This window comes from Meriones unguiculatus (genome assembly GCF_030254825.1).
Source record: "Meriones unguiculatus strain TT.TT164.6M chromosome 13 unlocalized genomic scaffold, Bangor_MerUng_6.1 Chr13_unordered_Scaffold_28, whole genome shotgun sequence".
NCBI classification, from domain to species: Eukaryota; Metazoa; Chordata; class Mammalia; order Rodentia; family Muridae; genus Meriones; species Meriones unguiculatus.
In genome coordinates this window covers 14,290,902-14,312,864 of record NW_026843644.1, presented here as the reverse complement: position 1 = coordinate 14,312,864, position 21,963 = coordinate 14,290,902, and the positions used below count along the sequence as shown (strand labels likewise).

The window sequence follows — 21,963 nt, the reverse complement described above, 5'->3', positions numbered from 1 at the left end:
AGGGGCCCTTTCCCAGCTTTCCTCAGAGCCGCCTTCTGCCACCATCACTGTCACTGTCGCAATCACCATCGCCCTCCATCCCTGGATGTGGAGTGGACACAGGAGTCCTGTCCCCTCTGCACAGCACTCTGGTATCTCTCTGTCTCTGTCTCTCTGTCTCTCTGCCTCTCTGTGTCTCTCTGTCTCTGTATCTGTCTCTGTTTCTGTTACTGTGTCTGTGTCTGTCTCTGTCTCTCTCTGTCTCTGTCTCTCTGTGTCTCTGTTGGTCTGTGTTTCTGTCTCTGACTCTCTGTCTCTGTCTCTGTCTCTGTCTCTCTCTGCCTCTATCTGTCTCTCTCTGTCTGTCTCTGTCTCTCTGTCTCTGTCTATCTCTCTGTGTCTCTCTCTGTCTCTGTCTCTCTATGTCTCTCTGTCTTTCTGTTTCTCTCTGTGTGTCTCTCTGTCTCTGCATCTCTGTCTCTGTCTCTCTGTATCTGTCTCTCTCTCTGTATCTGTCTCTGTGTCTCTGTCTCTCTGTCTCCATCTCTGTCTCTGTGTATGTCTGTTTCTCTCTGTCTCTGTCCCTGTCTCTGCCTCTGTCTGTCTCTGTCTCTCTGTCTTTCTGTATCTCTGTCTCTGGGTGTGTCTCTGTCTCTCTGTCTGTCTCTCTGTCTTTCTGTATCTCTGTCTCTGGGTGTGTCTCTGTCTCTCTGTCTGTCTCTCTGTTTCTCTGTCTCTCTCTGTCCCTGTCTCTCTGTCTCCCTCTGTATCTCTATCTCTGTATCTCTGTCTCTGTGTCTCTGGCTCTCTGTGTCTCTGGCTCTGTGTCTCTGATTCTCTGTCTCTCTGTGTCTGTCTCTTTTTTCTCTCTGTCTCTCCTTGTCTGTGAACCCTGAGTATTCAAGCTCATTTAAATATATTTGAATGTGTTTGACTTTATTTTAATACACGGGTATTTGAATAAATTTGAATATATTTAAATACATTACGCGATGCACTGGAATGTGCTGTGGAGCTCAAAGGACGCCCTTCCAGGCCAGTCCCTCCCAGCTCCTCAGAGGTCACCTCCTGGAGGTTGGTCTGATGGTAAGCGTTCGGCCCTCTGGGTAACCTGCCTGAGGGGTCACATGGGGGTCCTTGTACTGCGACCTGGAGGATGGTAAACATGTTATTAGTACGTTATAATGATAACGATGTGTTATCAGCTCCTTCTCTCTGGGCTCCCTCCGCGCAGGCAATGGACTTAACCCTATGTGCAAATCCTTCAGTCCTCTGTGCACTCATTCATTCATTCACTCATTCATTCATTAATTCATTCTCCTCCTCCTTCTCTTCCTCCTACTTCTCCTCCTTCTCCTCCTTCTCCTTCTCCTCTTACTTCCTCCTCTTTTTCCTCCTCCTTCTCCTTCTCCTCCTCCTTCTCCTCCTTCTTCTCCTCCTTCCTCTTCTCCTCCTTCTCCTTCCTCCTCTTTTTCCTCCTCCTTTTCCTTCTCCTCCTCCTCCTTTTTCTCCTCCCTCCTCCTTTTTTTTCTCCTCCTCTTACTTCCTCCTCTTTTGCCTCCTCCCTCTTCTTCTCCTCCTCCTTCTCTTTCTCCTCTTCCTCCTCTGCCTCCAGAATCCAGGAAGCATCTTAAAGTCTTGGGGAGACAATTGAAAGGTCTGATACCCCTTCCTCTCCTCCACCCCCGGAGTGTGTCTAACTGTGACCTTCTCCTCACTTACCCCCGCACAGCGTTCTTCTCTCACAAGGTGGAACACAAGAGACCCACAACGGTAGGAGCTTCCAGAGGACAAGGACGCTGCCAAGTGAGTCCAAACCCGGTGGGGGCTGCCGGCTGGGGGAGGGAGGAGAGGGGAAGGTGGTGAGTAGGTTTCTGCAGCGTTCTGGAGCTCAGGGAGGCGTGAGTTCGAGGCCATCCTGGTCCACAGAGCAAGTCCGGGACTTGGCTGGAGCCACAAAGAGAGACCCTGTCTCGAAATAATTCACAAGCAATTGGGGCAGCCTGGAATTCTTTATTTCTCTCTTTCTTTCCTTCCTTCCCTCCCTCCTTCCTTCCTTCCTTCCTTCCTTCCTTCCTTCCTTCCTCCCTCCCTCCTTCACTCCCTCCTTCTTTCCCTCCCATCCCTTTCTCTTCATCCTTCTTTCTCTCCCTCATTCCCTCCTTCCTTCCCTCCCTTCTTCCCTCCATCCTTCCTTCCTCCCTCCTTCCTTCCTTTCATATCAAAAAGGGGGCAGGCCAAAGGTAGCCAAAACAAATGTAAAACTCCCGGTACAAGATGCCTAGCATATCCTTAAATGCTAAAAGGGAAAGTGAGTTTATATAAAGTTTGGCTATAAAGGCCCATCCTGTGCAAAAAAAGGGGGCAAGCCAAAAAATAGTCACAACCAATGTAAAACTGAGGTACAATATGCCTGTGGTATGCTTAAATGCTAAAGGTAAGAGGGAGTTTAAATAAAGTTTGGCTATAAAGGCATAACTTCCCATTCTATATTAAAAAAGGGGATAGGACAAATAGCTACAGCATATATAAAAACCTAGGCCTAAACCTTTAAACAGGTACAGGATACCTAGGGTATGCTTAAATTCTAAATTAAAAAGGAGTTTATATAAAGTTTATTTAAAACATGCCTTTTCTGTTGCTCAAGGCAACCGGCTTGTCTCTCTAATGGAAGACCTCTCGGGAGATAGGTAGCAGCTTGGCCTAATACAACACTTACCCAAGATCCCCCAAAAAGATACTTTGATCTATCCAACATTGTTTTTATTTCAACATGATAATGATTGTATGTTCAATAATAATGGTAACTTATATTGTTGATCCCTTTACATGGAAACAATTCTCAACCTGACTGAGACATAAAAATATGTCTCCAGTCAAAACATCAACAATACATGGCCAATAAATCCTTGGCTATAATATCTTCAAAAATTCATTATGCCATTATTTTATTTGGCATAGTTAAAATTGGCTTACAGTTTAGTTTCATCCTGCACATCTCATACATTTATAATTTTAGAACTGTATGATACTTGTGAGAAATTATATGTATGCAGAACAAAAGGACTGGACACTGGAGATGCTGGACGAAACCTGACAGAATCCTCCTTCCAGCATGCTGAGAATTTAACATATTTGTTCTAGTCTCTCGCATGTTCCAGCATTCTGCTTGTTCCTGCCTCAAATGCTTCAATATTTCAATATTATTTGGTGATATTTGACACCAAAAAAAAAATAGGGCTTCTTCTTCAGACTATGTTATCTAAACTGAAATTTCTAGGCTAAGTGTATGAGGGAACATACAGGGTAAGGGTAGGGTAAGCAGTCAGGAGGCAGAGTTAGGAGGATCACATTTCCAGAAACATTTTTAAGAAGGAATTATGGTATTAATTTGTTAGTCCCATCATTCTTTCACTCTTATTTTCTTTCTTTATTTCTTCCAATCTATCTATCTATCTATCTATCTATCTATCTATCTATCTATCTACCTACCTATCTATTTATTATGTAGTTTTCGGCCTGCATGTACACCTGCACTCCATAAGAGGGCACCAGATCTCACTATAGATGGTTGTGAGTCACCATGTGGTTGCTGGGAATTGAACTCAGGACCTTTGGAAGAACAACCTATGCTCTTATCATCTGAGCCCAGCCCTGGTCCCACTTTTTTTTAGCTCATGTTCCATAAATTTTCTAAAACATAAATGAATGTGTAATGAGCATCTGTAGAAGGAGGCATTGTTTTTCAAGGAAGGAAATGAAGTGTCTTAATTTCATTAAGAAATGTCTTAATGATTCTTTATTATGGTCACACATAAGTTTAAACAAATACTGCTGAGTTCATCTCAAGGGCTCATGTCACCATATGGTGAATTAAATTTATCATTGTATTTTCAGGACGATAATTATTTCTTACCTATGACCACTAGGAAGCTGTATGCTGCCTTAGCAATGACTGAGTAAACAGCAGCTTTTAAGAGGGAGGTGGGGAGGCCAGCCTTAAACTTGTGATCCTTTTGTCTCAGCCTTCTGAATGCTGAGGTTCCAGGCTTGGGCTGCTAAAGTGAGAACAGTGAAGCAGATAGTACATTTATCTGTTTTGTGTGTGGGGGGGATTATCACATTTTAACATTTCCAAACTTTGTATGCATAACGTATCTCCCACATAATAAAATACTTAAATGTATCGCTCTGCCATGTCAGGCAACTCCTAACCAACTGTAATTCCAACTCCAGGGAATCCAGTGTCCTCTTCTCTCCCACATGGAAACACACACACACACTATACACAAACATATGTCTCTTTTAAAAAGTAAATGTGCAATCATCCTCACAACTAGAAAAGCACATTTTTTTAAGAGGTGCCAATGAGAGGCACTGTGGTAATGTGGCCTCGACAGGCAGAATATTTTGTCAAGTGTTTCACACCTTTCTTCTTCAGTAGAAGGATTTCACATATTCTCTTTACAAAATAAAAATAGAACCCTGTGTCTCACCACAACCCCCGCCCTATGGATCTTTTGTAGTTTTTCCTGCCTTCTTTGATTTCTATAAAAACAGTTCATAATAACTGTCTACCTTTCTGAGACCAGGCCTGTTTTTCACTGGGAGAGTTGGCACTCATTAAAGAAAGTGTGGCAGGGATCCCAGAATTTCTTTTTCAGGGAGCAAGGACTTGCTGGGCCCTGGCTGAGCAGAAGAATTTAAACTGGGCACATTTAAACTGGGATTATGTAAATTTAAGCTGTGGCTGTGGGGTCAATAAAATAGCTTTACTTACTAATCTTCTTTTTTCCCCCTCCTAAGAACTGTAAATCCCATCTGTTTATTTTTACACATATGACTGTTTTGCCTACGTGAAAAGGTGTACCTGTGTACCAAGTGGATGCGTGGTGCCTGAAGAGACCAGAAGAGGGAGCTGAATCCCCTGGAACTGGAGTTACAGATGGGGTGAGCTACCAGGTGGGAAACACACCTGATCCTTTGCAAGAACAAGTGCTTTTAACCCCGAGCCTTTTCTGTAGCCCCAGAACTATGAAAGGCATCCATGATCTCGTCCTCAGTGTTGTGGCTTATTGGTAGAAATCTTCTCACAATATTGACTGTAAGTGTAGAAGGCAGTCACCGACATTTCTGGGTTCCCATGAAAACTCTGCAACTACCTTGACCTTGCCCACGGTGCTATAGGAGTCAGTCAGGAAAGTGGCTAAGACACTGCAGAACACCAACACACTGGGTGTCAGGAACCTGGCTTCTGTAGATCAGTCAGGAAAGCTCTAGCCAGAAAAATCACAGTGGACACTCATCAGTGAAAGGACAACTGAGTATCCCAGAACACAGTAGAAAGCAGGAGTTGTGTCCTTGTTGAACATGACAATTGCCATGGCCCGGAGGCATAGATTCAGGTCACTCCAAATTACACATTCCCATGTGGAGGCAATCCCATTAAATATATATACTATCAGAAGAGCCATAAATGCTCTTCAGTTAGACCTTAGAAAAGTGGGTTATGGCAAAACAGGAAACTCAGCTATGGGCCTCCAATACCATAAGGTGAAATTCTTAACAACCGGTCTGGAAGAAGCTTGTGTTCTATTTAGCATGACCCTACAGGTATTCATCAGTCCTAAGACACTAGGTCCAACCAAGAGGCTGGCAAAGAATGGCAAATAGGGGCTAAAGATGGCCAAAGACAAATTGTTATCAGGCTCTGGACACATCAACATCTCCACATCACTCCAGTTCTGATGGGTTAGTCAGACTCTGTAGACACAGAGCCTCTGTGGGCATTCTCATTCCCATGATTAGGTGGGCGGTCAGGTTCAGGGTATGCAACTCTTTTAACATGGGAGAGAAATTCCCAGCAAACTTCACAGACAACAAGTTGAATCCAAGAGCAAATGAGAAGGATGATAGGCTATTGATACCAGCAACTGCCTCAGTGTTCCTGAATTATAGCATTAACTACAGACACACACATATAGCAGAATTCTTTCTCTGTCTGTCTGTCTCTATCTCTCTGTTTCCCTTTCTTTCTCTCTCTCTCAAACATATACACCCTAAATGACTCATGAACAGAGCCTCAGAGTGGCTTGTTGGGTGACACAGATGACTGTGCTGTGGTGGCCAATGTAGAATAAATAGTAGAGGAAGCAGTAGCAGCAGATAATCAAGGGATGGCTTAGAATTCTGGGATTGCCCTTGGCCAGGAAAGGCTTAGTACTTCACAAATTTATTTAAACCACAGCGGTGATAGCAAAGAAGCACAGAAATGCACCAACCCTAGACCAGAAAATGCTAAATGGCAGGCCAGATCATTAGTTTGGGGAGGTGGATTTATGTCACGGGCACACACTTTCATATTTCAGAAAGAAGAAATTGTCAGGCTCCAATCTTCCAGAAATCAATAAAATGGTTGAAGTGCCTAATGTTATTAATAAAAGGAGCAAAGAAAAAACATGAGGAAAACATGGGTGCAGAGATACAGATATTCGCTCACACAGAAATACCATGAAAGCATGAAACCAGAAGCCACAGGCATACAAAAGAAGTGAATATATATTGTAGCCTTGACAACCCACAAATATGCCCTTGAATATTTCTGCTGCCATCTGTTGCCGCTTATGGTGCTAACCGATTAGTTTGTTTTTTTTTTGGCCCTTTGGAGAAAGAAAACTATCTTTAAAATTTATTATTATTATTTAAAGAGGTAGTGAGTGTTCTGTTTTGGAGAAAGGGGATCTTTTTTTTTGAAAATATATTATTTGTAGAGTATTCTGCCTGCATACCAGAAAAAAAGTGCCAGATCTCTCTATAGATGGTTGTGAGCAGCCACGTGGGTGCTGGAAATAGAACTCAGGATCTTTGGAAGAGAAGCCTGTGCTCTTAAGCTCTGTGACGTCTCTCCAGCCCCCTCATTTATTATTATATTATTATTTAATATTTATTGATTCATTTTACATCCCTGTCGTAGACCCTTCCCTCCTCTCCTCCTGGTTCTACTCTCCCTGTTTCCCCTATCACTCCTCACCTGGCTCCTCAGAGAAGGGGATCATCCCCTCCCCTGTGTCCACCCACCCATGCCATTATATCAAGGCACATCAGGACTCAGTGAATCCTCTTGCCCTGTGGTGTGGCAAGGTAGCCCCAACAGGGGAATGTGATAGAAAAGCTAGCTTGTGGGTCAGGGTGCATTCATATGTGTGTTGGTCCTGCTGTGTTTAAAAGGCCTTCTTACCCTCCTGTCCTTCATCCTCTTTGGTGTTTACACTCTGCACAGAGTTCCTTGAGCCCTTAGGGGAGGGAATTGCTGGAGACATCTCATTTAGAGTGGAATGGTCCAAGGCCTCTCACTGTCTGAGAATCAACTGGATGTGGGTCTCTGTATTTGTTCCTATCTGCTGCAGGAAGAAGTATTCTATGATGGCTGAACAAGGCACCGATCTGTGAATACAGCTGTGCTCCTTTAGCACAACTATAGCATTTACATTTTTCTGATGTCCCTGACCTGTGTAGACTTAGGCTCCTGGCCACCCAAGCCATGTTGGATCAAGGCTCCTTTTCATGGAGTGGGCCTCCTGAAACTCAACCAAATATTAATTGGTCACTTTCATGAAATTTGTGCCACAAGTGCACCAGTAAATCTTGTAGGCAGGTTACCATTGGAAAGTGAAGGGTTGGTGTGTACTTTCCTCTTTAGGTGGACTATGGTGAATGTTAAGGGGAACACGAACACCCACAAGCATACATGCCATGTCTTCAATGTCTTATGTATTGTTGAAAAAGCAGGCACTTGAGAATAACTATAAAGTTATGCTCCAAGAATCTGATAGTTGGTGGAAATTCAACTTTCAGGAGTTAGCATGGCACCTCTTCATTTTCCTAGTTCCTCCTGTATTCTGTTATTTTCAGATATTTCAGACCGAACAAAAAGCATCTTTTCAGGCTGGAAATGGACTGTAGTTTTCAGGTTAGATATAGCAATAGCATAAAATTTGGTCAGTGGTGAACTATACTTATCTGTGTGCATTATTAAAAGTATCTAGATTGCAACATGTTTATAGTCAAGAATGGACTTACATGTACTATAGGGATTTTATGTAGATAATTCACAGTATGATTGCTTAAAACTCTCCAAAAGTTTACTGTTATTTCATTCACTTCCTTCTTTTATATTTATCCTCCTTCATAATTAGAGTACCTCCCCTGGTTTATCCCAATCAGATCAATTGTTCATGCCATTGTATTGGTTACCCACCATGCCTTCTTGTTTCTACAGTTATTCCATGATGAATACGCACAAACCAACATTTGGAGCTAGATGCCCCAAAGTAGAGAATGAAAGATATTTGTCTTATGGATATGGGTTACCTCAATTATGGTTTTGTTTTTTTTTACTTACATCTATTTATATGTATGATATTTATCATGTTAAACATATTTATGACTTTCCATTTCCTACCTATTGTGAACAGAATAGCAATGAAGGTGACTGAGCAAGTATTTGTAGAGTGGGTTGTCAAGTCATTTTTAAGTATGTCAAGGAAAAGAGAGCAGAATCAGGCAGCAAATTTATAATTTCTGTTTAGAAAATTTTCTACTCTGATTTCTGGAATTGCTCAACTGTTTAAAAGACACACCACCAAAACCTTTCCAGAAACTGATTTTCATGCTTGGTCTATAGAAGAATCTCAGATATCACCCAAAGCCCTGTATATAACAGGGATAAAAACCCCATAAAATAACAAAGAAAACAAGTATTTGTTCATGTACTATTTATCTCAATTACTTTCATGTAATTACATTTTGAATATGTATATTGTCCAAAAATTAATAAATAACATGCATAACTTACTAAAATGTGTTTTCAGCAGCAGCTTCTATTCTAAAATAGAATGTCTGTGATTGTTTGACAAAGTGAGGAGCTCTTATGTTTGTTTAAATATACATTTAAGAAAAAGTTACTTAAAAGTGGGTAAATAACTTAATTTTATTATACTAATGGGTTTTATTAGAAAAAAGAAAACTAATACATCAAAATGATCAATTTTTATTTGCTATTTTTTGTTTTTAATACATCTCAAAGAGTTTTTATCAGGTCTTTTTTTTTAACAGTTCTAAAGAATGAGTTTATTGATTAATGCATAAACATATGGCCAACATCCTCTGCCAGAAGTATTTGTACAAAGGAAAACAAAGAATAAATAAATGGTATGACATCAAACACAGTTTTGAAGAAAGTCAGACACGTCAACAAATTAGGTTTTCATTGATCTGAAAAAGAGGAAACCCCAGTTACAGCTCAGGCAAATAGGTAAGGTTAAATTGGAAAGGAAGGCTTGGGCTTTCATTGGAAGTCAATAACTGTCAGCCACACATTTTTTTTCACTCTTTTGTAAATTACCACAATTTTGCTCTGCAAGATTCATGCTGGAGAATTAATGAATGTATTCCATGGGAAGAAATGAACATGTCTCGACTTTTGCCTTGGCGTGAGATGTGCTATCAAATAGCCCCGGATCACCCTGCTTTAACTTAACCTTTAATTGTACCCTATGCAGGTGGACTGCTCTCCATATGGTTCTGTGATGTTGCCTCTTTGATATTGGTCTTAAGAGAATAATGTAGCACTTAGGGAAGAAGATACACCCAAGCAGCCCTGCACTAGAGGCTAATATGGAGAAGACCTCCACAGCCATGACAGCTTTGCCCTGGGTGCTCTGGTAGACAGGGATGAAAATGACCCAGACACTGAGGAAGACCAGCATGCTGAATGTCAGGAACTTGGCCTCATTGAATGTGTCAGGCAGGTTCCTTACCAGGAAAGCCACAGTAAAGCTACCTAAGGCCAGGGTCCCTAAGTAAGCCAGCACACAGTAGAAAGCAGTAACTGAGCCCTTGTTGCAAATAATGATGACATGAGCATGTTCAGAGTGTTCATCTGAGTCAATATATGGAGGCGAGGTTCCCAGCCAGACTCCAGAGAGAATAAGTTGGATCAGGACACAGACGGGAATGACAGCATTATAGACGCCTGAGACAAACAACCTTCTCATTGTTCTTCCTGGCTTCATGACTCTAAAAGCCAGAATTACAGTTATAGTTTTTGCCAAAACAGTGGAAATAGCCAAGGTGAACACAAGTGCAAATGTTATTTGTTGCAGTATGCAGGAGACTGTGTTTGGGTGTCCAATGAAGAAAAAGGAGCAGAGGAAGCAGAGGAGGATGGAGATGAGCAGGATGTAGCTGAGAGTCCGGTTATTGGCCTTAACAATGGCTGATTCTCGATGTTTGAGAAAGAGCCCCAGAACTGCAGTTGTGCTGATAGAGAAGCACAGAGCTGTGCAGGCCAGAGCAATTCCCAGAGGATCCTCAAAGGAAAGGAAGGTCACTGCCTTGGGCAGGCAGTGGTTTCTCTCAGGGTTTGGGTATTCTTGACTTGGGCAAGGGATGCACTCCTGCTGATCTGTGTGGAGAAATTGGGTCAACATTTCACCTTATATAAGTATCTATTCATTGCACAATTAATTCATTAAACTGCTTTCCAATGATGTGTGTACCATGGTATATTCTGCATCCTGTTAACTGTCAAGGACATGAACTCTTTATAATTCGCATTTCTATTGTTTATCTTGTTTAATTATAAATAAGCTTTCTGCTCAACAGCTTATCACTGTTTCTTTGGGGCAATGAAATCTATTTTATTTATATTCAGATAAAGTAATACTGTTAAGTAAGCCTTCAAATGCTTTTTTTACACTTTGAGTTTCTAAATATGTGTACTTTGTATTTTGATGACATCAATGTATAAAAATGCACTTCCTTGCTTCCATCATCATGGGTTCCTCTCATTTTTCTTGTTATTCACTGTATCAGTGGATATTTGTTATCCCACTCCTATAATTTTTCTAAGGTAACATGGGAATAAGTTAGGTCTCACCTCCATGACCTATGGAACAGTTCTGATTTGGTGGTAAATATACAGCCCTTGCATCAACAAACTCCAGCTATAATCTCAGAACAATAATTACCTATCTCAGCTGTGGAAGTTTCAAATAAATTTCTTTAGTCTTTCACATCCTTCGACTCAGGAAAGGACTCTGTCTTTCATTATTAATTCCATAATAATCCTGGGAATAGTTCTAATTTTCACTCTTGTTCTTCCAGTAATATTCTGAAGACTGAAAAATAACCTGCATGTCATAAATACCATAAATCTACAAAAATGTTAAATCACAAAGGGAGAATAACAGAGCCATATTCACTGAAATTGTTGAGAGTCATAAGCCAGTATAGTTGCTTGGTGCTATTCCAGCAAAGCTGAGATTGTTACAATTGTTCTATCTCTAACTTCTGTTTGTTGTTGTTTTTTTTTTTTTAATTGTTTGTTGCATTACTGGGGACTTTCTGCACTTTGATTCAATTTCTGTTCATTTTTTTCTATATAAAAATTATGTCTGAGTCTTTTTTTTAATTAGGAATTTTTAATTATTTATAGTTTATTCACTTTGTATCTTAGCTGTAGCACCCTTGCTCATGCCCTCCACATCTTCCGACACTCATATCCTCCCATACCCCTCTCCAAGTCTGCTGATAAGGTGGTCTTCCTCCTCTTCCCTCTAACCCTAGCATGGCAGGTCTCATCAGAGCTGGATGCATTGTAAGGGGAACAGGGACTGCCTCTGGATTAATCTCAGTGGCTGGCTCTTTGATCACCTCCCCTTAACAGGGAGCAGCCTTACCAGGTCATAGAGGAAGACAATGCAGCCAGCCCTGATAAGACCCGAGCCTTATGAAAATACTAAACTTAACTTTATCTGTCCACTGTTTGAAAATCTTTTTTATGCCCTGGAAATTGTTAAGCAGAGTTAAGCAGATAGAGAGATGAGACCATTATTTCAGGAGTTTTCTTGGGGTATGTGCCTCTAAATAGTATATTGGTACAGGGTAAACAAAGGCAATATGCATACCCTGAGAGGCCTGGAGATTCATGTATAGGTTTAAGATCTTTTATTATAGGCTTAGAGCTCCCTGAAAATGTAGTTTAAAGATAGAAGGTCACAGAGGATACACTCCTGACGGAATAAAACTTAGTTAATAAGATAGATTGACTTAAATAAACTTTTTCTAGTTTGTAGCATAAATAATGATACATATAGTAAAAGAAGATATTTCTTTGTATTTGCTATGCATAAAAAGACCAGTTAAAGTGGTTTTTTTATTGTTTTTTGTTTTTTGTTTTTTGTTTTTGTTTTGTTTTTTTTTTTTTTTTTGTTTCTCTGGACTGCTCTCATACTGCAAACAAAACCAGCCTAAAAGCAGGCTTTCACATATTAAATGTGTTTTCTGTGAAGGAGACATTCTTTAAATTCTTTAAAGTAGAGTTATAGGGCTAATAATGATAATCAAATATGTTTTGTGTGTACTTATTAAATTGTAACTGAACTTTTATCCCCGGATAATGAAAAAAATCAAACACCCATTCTGTACCACTTGTATAATCATTAATCTGTGTTTGTACTGTGAAACTTGTATAAACAAGAAGAGCCTTGTCAACAATAAGTCAGAGGCAAAGAAAGGTCTTTATGTTGTAAGTCAGCTGCTAGATTCCACTGACCACAGCAGCTGACTAACTCCCTCTCATTGTTGACCCATCATCTGCTCTCTGGAGCACCCTGTAGGCAAAAAAACTCTCCTTTCCATGCTCGGGATTGCCCCACAGAAAGGCTCCTGGCACAAACTCACAGAGAATGAACTGCCAACAGTAAAGCATGCAAGGGACAGATATGGGATTTCTGCACATATATAACAGTTGTGCAGCTTTGTCTTTATGGGGACACCTAAGAGCAAGACCAAACTTTCTCTGACTCTTTTGTCTCCTAATTTGACTGCCTTGTGTAGCCTCAATAACAGAAGTTGTGCTTATTCTTATTGAAACTTTATATGCCAAGGCTGGTTGATATCCATGGAGGACTTCTCTTTTTTTGGAAAGAAAGGGAGGAGGGTACATTGGGTTGGGAGGTGAGGTGAGAGGGAGGGTCTGAGAGGAGAGGTGTGAGCAGATGCTGTGATAGTACACAAATTAATTAATAATATAATAAAAAGAAATAATAACTTTGTAATAGAAATGAGTGAAACAGAAACAAAGAACACAATACATAGAATTAACCAAAGGAAGAGCTGTCTCTTTCTGAAGATAAAGAAAATTGACAGACCTATATCTCAAGTAAATTAAGGAAAAAATAGAGTACTCAAATTAACAGAATCAGAAATTACAGAAAAACATTACTACAGAATTCAACGAAATTCATAATATTCTAAGGAAATATTTTTAAAACATACTATATTCTAGTCAGCTTAAAATGGTCATGAGATAGATAAGTTTTAGATTTGTCCAAGCAACCATTAGTCAAAGATGAATTCAACAGTAATTCAGCAACCTAAATAGACCCAAGTGTAAATTCACAAAATTACAAAAGGCTCCCGCCAAAAAAGAAAACAATGAAAGATCAAAACAAGGAGAATCCAAGATAGTGGAGACCAGTGTGCACCTTATCTGAGAGGCAGAGATGCAGACTCTAAGTCCAGTCTATGGACAGGTGGCTAGATCCATAGCATCAACTTTGCTGCTTCCTGTTCTGGAAAGGTCATCCAAGAAATGGAGTCCTTCTGATCCAGGCCCTCTGTGGCCATCTCACAGAATCAGGAGTAGCAAAATTTGGGCCACCTGCCCCTTCATATACTCCAGTGAGTTTGGATCCCCATATCCAGGGACTGTTTGCTTTAGAAGCCAGACTTTGGATCCCTCCTACTCCCTGTAGGGAAGCTTCAGGTTTACTGGGAGAGCATCTAAGCCACCAAGCCACTGTTCTACTGGTCACTCTGTGGACACCATGTGAACAATAAAATTACAGGAATGGCAGATCCAAGAAGGCAGAGCTCAGAGGAATCTGAGTATAGGGAGCACAGTTTGGGACAGGCCTGTAAGTGGCAGCCCAGCTTTATTCTGAGGAATCCCACAGACATAACCTGATGCACCTGCATTTTGCTAATGATGACCACCAGTACATGAACTCCAAAATTTATGGTGCCAGTGCATGCAAACCCTTGGGCTTCAATTCACCAGTCCCTACATGTTTGTGTCCATACACTGCCATGTGCCCTGCCCGTCAAGATGCTGGCATCTGAACTGACAGTATCCATTTCTGAGCAACTGTACATTTGACATCTTCCTGAATACTACTCTAAACTCCAAAGACAGAAGGATCCAGTCTTTGGTACAGTTTCCAGGAAGAAACATGTAAGTCTACAGAGAACCAGATGGCCAAAGGCCATCATAGAAACACAGTCAACAAAAACTGGGACATCCTGGCTCCACCAGAACCCACCCATGAGAGCAATGGATATTCTAATACAGCTGAAACACAGAAAAAGGACATTAAATCTATGTTTATGCAGTTATTAGAGACATATAGTGAAGAAAAGAACAAATGTCTCAAAGAAATACAGGGAAATAGAGGGCAAACAAAGAGAGACCATCTTATACAAGAAACCACAATTAAACAGGTGAAGGAAATTATTAAAATTATTCAATTCTTGGAAATGGAATTTGAATCAATAAGAAAACACACAGAAAACCCTGGAGATGGAATACGTAGAGAAGAGATCAAGTACCACAGAGATAAGCATCACCTACAAAATACAAGAAATGGAGGAGAGAATCTCAGGCATTGAAGATACAATTGAAGAAACTGATCTATCTCTCAAAGAAAACATACAATCAGAAAAGTTCAAGGACTCCATGAAAATGCGAAACCTAAGAACAATAGGAATAGACTAAACAGATGATTCCAGGCTCCAAGGTGCAGAACATATTTTTAATAAAAATCATAGAAGAAAATTTCTCCAACCTTAAGAAAGAGATAACCTTAAACATACAAGAGGCTTACAGCAAAGGAAAAAATATCAAGTGACATATAAACGCAAACCTATCAGAATCACCCCAGACTTCCAACAGAGGCTATGAAACCCAGGAGGGCCTGGGAGGATGTCATGCAGATGCGAAGAGACCACAGATGCCAAAGCAGACTACTGTACTCAACAAAACTTACAATCAACAGAGATGGAGGAAGCAAGATATTCCATGACAAAACTAAATTAAAACAATATCTATACACTATCCCTGATGTTGAGACGCTATTAGAAGGAAAACTCCAACACAATGAGATCAACTACATCCACAAAACACACGATATAGATAACACCAGAACAAAAATCAAAAGAAAACAAGCACACAAACACACTATCCACAATAACACCATGATAAAAGGAACTGAAATTCATTGGTGACTAATAGCTGTCAACATCAATAGATTCAACAATCTGATAAAAAGACACATGCTAACAGAATAGATATGGAAACAAGATCCAACGTTCTGCTGCATACAATAAACACACTTCAGTCTCAAAGATAGACACTACCTTGAAGTAAAGTGCTAGAAAAAGGTTTTTCAATCAAATGGACCCAAGGAGAAAGTGGCAGTACTTTCTTAATATCTAATAAAATAGTCTTCCAAACAAAATTAATCAACAGAAGCGAAGGATACTTCATCTTCATTATAGAAAAATCCACCATGAGGACAACAATATCTTGAACAACTATGTCCCAAATAGAAGGGCACCTGCATTTGTGAAAGAAAACATTATTAAAGCTTCAAACACACATCAGTCCCAACACAATAATAATGGTAAACTTCAACACCTCACTCTCACCAGGTGACAGATCATTGTCACAGAACCTAAACAGTGGAATAATGAAACATACATAGGTCATGAATAAAATACCTAATAGAAGACCTCAGAAAGATTCACCCAGACACAAATATGCCTTCTTCTCTGCAAATCAATGAACTTTCTCCAAAATTGAACATATATTCAGGCACAGAGCAAGTCTTAACAAATACAATAAGACTGAACTAATCCCTTGGATCCAGATAACACCACCATGTTCTAAATCTGGACCTCAACAACGACAGAAAGAGCAAAATGCCTACATCTACACATGGAACCTGAACAACTCAGTAACAGTCATGGAAGAAATAAAGAAAGTAATTAAAGATTTCCTAGAATTCAATGAAAATTAAGGCACAATATGCCCAAACTTATGGGACACAATTAAAGCAGTGTTAAGAGGAAAATTCATATAAGAATTTGAGACATCTCATACAAGAAATCTAATGACACAACTGAAAGACCTAGAGAAAAACAGCAAGATGTAGACAGGGCCAAAAGGAGTAGATGAATGGAAATAATCAAATTCAGTGCTGAAATTAACATACTAGAAATGAAATGATTCAAAGAAGCAACAAAACCAAGAGCTGGTTCTTCGAGAATATCAACCAGAGACAAACTCGTAGCCAAAGTAACTAAAAGGGAGAAAGATACTATCTAAATAAACAAAAACAAAACAAACAAACAAACAAAAATGAAACGGGTGATATAAGGACAGAAACCGAGGCAATTGAAGGAATCATTAGGTCTTACTTATAAAGCCTATACAACACAAAAATTTCATATCTATATAAAATGGACAATTTTCCTGATAGATTCCACTTACCAAAGTTAAATCAGTATCAGGTAAATAAAAAGTCCTATCTCCCCTAAGGAGTAGAGGAAGTCATTAAAGTCCCTATCCATAAAAGCCCAGGGCATGATGGTTTCAGCTCAGAATTCTACCAGACCTTCAAAGAAGAGTTAATACCAATACTCTTCAAACTATCCCACAGAATAGAAACAGAAGGAACAATAACAAATTAATTCTATGAAGCTGCAGTCACGTCACAGTCAAGACCCAAGAAAGACATGAACTTCAAACCAATTTCCCTCATGAACATGGACAAAAATTACTCAATAAAATACTCACAAACACATACAAGAACACATAAAAGATATCATCCACCACTGTCACACAGGCTTTATCCCGGGTATGCAGCAGGGGTTCAGTCTATGGATATCTATCAATGTAATCCACCGCATAAACAAACAGAAGGTAAAGGTCACATGATCATTTCCATAGATGAAAAAAAAATTGAACCCCTGTTCATATTTAAAATTTTGGAGAGATCAGGGGCACAAGGCACATACCTGAACATAGTAAGTTTCAATATACAGCAAGACTATAGCCAACATGAAACTAAATGGAGATAAACTCAAATTGATCCTACTGAAATCAGGGACAAGGCAAGGCTGCCTGCTCTCTCCACATCCTTTTTAACATAGGACTTGAAGTCATGTATCCCTCTGCAAGGATTTTAACCTATGATAGCATTAGATCTTAGAATATAAAGAATATTTAATTAATTTTCCAACATTTGATTGTTTGCAATAAAACATAATACAGCCACTTTTGATGTGAACTGACAGACTAAGATCAGAAAGGAGAGGAGAACCTCACCTATTAGTGGACTTGGGGAGTGGCATGCAAGCAGAGGGAGGAGGGAGGGTGGGATTGGGAGGGGAGGAGGGAGGGGCTTATGGGGGGATGCAGAATGAATAAAGTGTAATTGATGAAAAATTTAAAAAAAAGAAAGAAAAAAAAGTTCTATTATTATTTAGGTTTTCTAAGGATTGGCCTTGTAAATATAATAAATAGTAGATTCACATTTTATTACTGTATTTTCCTTCTGAGTTTTTATTTGTAAATTATTTCATTTTAAAAATAACATAATTACCTCACTGCAACTTTCTTTTCTTTACTCTAAACCTTCTTCTGGACCCACCTTGTATTTATTCACTCTCAAATACATGGCCTCTTTTCTCATTAAATGTGTTTGTGTCTTTGTATGTGTGTGTGGTTTGTGTATTTAAAAATGCCACCTGCTCATTTCATATGATATTACTTGTATATGTTATCACATAGTTGACCAAAACCCTAAACAGGCAGCCATATTTTCATTTACAAAGACTTGCTTTTCCTATTGTTAATACTGAAACATGACAACTCAGTTATAAATGTAGTTCAGTTTTTTTTTTTTGCATTCGGAAACAATCAGACGTGTACTTTTCCTGGAGGAATTTTGAGGCAGGAATCATTAGGTTTGTTAATCAAAGAAATACAGATTGATCCTGAACAACTGGAGATCTCACATTTAATGGGGAGCTCATAGCATAGAACACTGCAAGAGCTGAGATGCCATTCCATGCACCAAAAGGCATTTTTTTAAATAGGATGCATATGAAACAATAGCATGAGAATTGCCACTCTAAACTTCATACATTGTGTGCCTTCAGCAATGATTAAGAATAGATTCAGGGATAAGTGTTAGAAACATAGGGAACAGCACTACATTATGACACCAAGGTCACTTCTTAACTTTCCCCACCTCCATTCCCAAGCAGTTTGAGTAAAAGTATTATTTTTCTACCTGTCTGGTTGGAAATGTGCTCCTCTGGACAAAATGCACAAGAAAAACAGCAGACGGGTCTTTCTTCTTGTAAAACTTTCCAGAATCCTGGACCACAGCTTTGTGTACATACAGATTGAGGAGTCTGAAGGCAACACAGAAAAACTGATCATGATGTAAAACATCAGTTTAAATATTTTGGCTAAATACACATAACCTATGGAAATTGTATTTATTTATGAGGAACTCTGAGGTTTTAATGTGGGACTGTAGAATGGAGATTTAAACTTACCACACTTTCCAATACTAAATGTTTAACATCCCTTTATGGTGACCAAACTATGACTCACTACTGCCTATGTTGTGTGAAATGTGTAGGACATCAACATATTCTGTTTTGTGAGGCAGTAAGCCAGAACTCATTTTATTGTATGATTTTTGGAACAGATGGATTTTAAGACAAGAATCCAATCATACTTTCCTCCAAGTACACTTGTTTCTACCTTTATATTTCCAATCTTGTAGTAACACCCATGCACTCTGATACAGCTGCAAAAGGAAGTTTAATTTTCTCATGAAAATGGTTTTGGCATTAGTGAATTATAATCTGTTACTGTGTTTTTTACCCTTGACTCCCAATGCTAGGGATTGTTCTATGCCTTTCTTTTCAAACGTTAGTGACATCATCAAATTGGACTTTCACCAGTTGCATTCTTAATCACATAACTAATAAAATTCTAATGCAATTTTAGTTTGTTATATGTTAGAAATTTTGTAGGACAGGAAATATTTCTATCTTAGACCTCTTTTCTGCCTTGGTTTGGATTCGGTTTCTGTCTAACGAATATGTACATATTAACAGGAGTATGTTTCTGGATAGCTGGATCAGCTGTTAAGAGTGCATACAGCTCTTGCACTTAAATATAAGTTCAGTTCCTGACACATATATTGAGCAGCTCATGTACATTGTTTACAGAAATATCTCGTGTCCAAATCCATAACTTATTAATTATTTATGCTAGCTCACAACCTTGTAAAATTTTGATATGCTTGAGTGTGAGTTGTGTGAATGGAAGAATGCTTGAGTATCAGATAGCCTGTATAATTAACACATGTGAAAATTTACATAAGTTTGTGTGCATGTGTGTGTTTACATATAGAAACACTCATACATGCCTCTCTATAACCATGAGCTCTCAATTATTCATTCACCGCATTATGAATCAACACAAACATTCAAATTCAATTCACCTAATTCTAGCTAAGGAATTAGCTGAATTATGTGTGCATTTGTATGCATATTTATATGTGTATCTATGTATATATATATATATATGTAATTCTGATATATTGATTCATTTCTGATTTAAAGTCATCAAACAGAACTAAAGAGATATTTTAGTATTTAACATGCTTGCCACATTAGCAGGAAAACATAAATTTGATCATGATGAAAGGATGGAAGAAAAGTTGGGTGCAGAAAAATAGGCCTGTAATCCAAACTTTATGATCATGAAGACAGAGAGAAAACCTAGGTAAAGCTATCCACTGAGTTCAGCAAAATCAGAAAGTAAGGGTTTCAGAGATAAAAATAAGGTGGACAGCAATTGAAGAAGATAACCACAGTTGACTGTGGACTTAAGAAGTACATGTGCTTGTGTGCATGAACCCCCACACACAAGATCACTGTCACAATAGAGCTAAGAAAGTAAAATTTCACAATTGTTTTAAAAGTACAGAGAATTATTACACCATCAATTTTTACAATTCTTTGCAAATAATTCCCTTCATATTAAATACTGAAAAATTTCCAGACCTGTTTGAAGTTGCTTGGCCATTCAATCAGAACTTCATTGATTAAAAAGCATTGATCTTGTGCACTCTTGAAGACAAACTCTCCCACTTTAAGTAGTAATGAATTTTGAAAACTATATGCAATATAGTTTTGTATATCATACATTTCCCTAATATTCTTGTTCTCATCAAAGCTTATTTCATCTCCAGCAGCATTTATAAATTTAATTTTCCTCAGAAATGGATGAAGCTGAAGAGAGATATCATATGATATGAGTGGCCCACACAGATTACTGGCTGACTATTTCTAACAGGATCTCAAGGGCAGGCTCTTTGACCTCCCCCCCAGGGGAGGAGCAGTCCTGTTAGGCCACAGAGGAGGACTTTGCAGCGAGCCCTGAAGATCCCTGATAAAACAGGGTCAAATTAAAGGGGAGGACCCCTATCAGTGGACTTGGAAAGGGGCAGGGAGGAGACCATGGAGGGAGTGCGGGATTAGGGAGGGAATGAGGGAGCGGGATACAGCTGGGAAACAGCGTTAACAAATGTCACTAAAAAAATTAAATTAAAAAAAAGAGAAGTTCATTTTCCCTCTCTCTCACATGGCTTTCTTTTTGAAGGTGCTTCATTTGTTCATTTGTCTTCCCAGTTGCTTAATGAGAGTAAAATTATTCCCCATAGAAATAATGCAACAGCTACTGAACACAAGTAGAAGTATTATCTATGAAATGGAAGATAACATAGTGTGTAGCATGTACTTAGTTGGAAAAATGTCCTGTGTCTTTCTCCAGCACTAGAAAGTAATATTTCCATTTAGAAGATGTAGATTTGAAGAGGATCCAAAATGTTGACAGCCAGTACACTTGGTTACTAAGGCTTGGACTGCAGTGACACCACAGCAAGTGAGAGGTCGGGCTGTAGACTTGAAAATGCCAGTGTCAATGCTACACAACTGTACAGAATATACTAGAAGGAGAACCCCAACCAAAGGAAATAAACAGCAACCAAAGAAACAGAAAATAAATAAGACCACTGCTGCAAAACCAAAAAAAAATAGAAACATACAAACTCACCACAATCATAAAAATCAAAATAACAAGCACTAGCAATCATTTCAACGTTCAATGGACTCAATTCCTCAATAAAAAGACACAGACTAATAGAATGGATGCATAAACAGAACTCATCAATCTGCTGCATAAAAAAAAATCTTAAAAAAGGAGGACATTACCTCAGAGTGAAGGGCAGGTTTTGCAAGGAAACTGACCCAAGAAGCAAGTTGAAAGAAGCCATCCTAATATCTAATAAAATAATGTTTTAACTGAGTTTATTAAAAAGAGATGGGAAAGGACACAAATCATAGCAAAAGGATACATATGATTGCAAAAATCCACCAAGATGACGTCTCAATTCTGAATATACTACTCCATATACAAGGGTACATACATTTGTAAAAGGAATATTACTAAAGTTTAACTCATACACTAACACCACCACAGTAATAGAAGGAGACTTCAAAACCCCATATTCACCTAAGGACAAGTCATGAACACAGAAACTAAACAGAGAAACAATTTAACAGAAGAACAGATCAAATGGATTTAATGGACTTGCACAGAATTTTCACCTAGACAAAAAGGAATATAACTTCTTTTCAGCACCTCACAGAAGCTTCTCCAAAATTGCCCATTGACTTGGTCAAAAAGCAAGCCTCAACAGGTACAAGAAAGTTGAAAAACTCCTTGTATCTTATCAGACCACCATGGAGTAAAGCTAGGTTTCCATAACA

At 39.0% G+C, this 21,963-nt stretch overlaps 1 protein-coding gene across 1 annotated transcript; it reads right to left on the bottom strand.

Annotated features, from left to right (window-relative positions):
- Positions 1 to 9,035: 9,035 nt before the first annotated feature.
- Positions 9,036 to 18,516, bottom strand: LOC132650617 (vomeronasal type-2 receptor 116-like; the record flags this gene model as incomplete). The annotated part of the gene is made up of 3 exons (XM_060375963.1): positions 9,036 to 9,081; positions 9,592 to 10,444; positions 18,402 to 18,516. Coding segments are annotated over 3 exons (1,014 nt in total), but the record flags the coding sequence as incomplete, so codon positions are not given.
- Between the last annotated feature and the right edge of the window lie 3,447 nt (positions 18,517 to 21,963).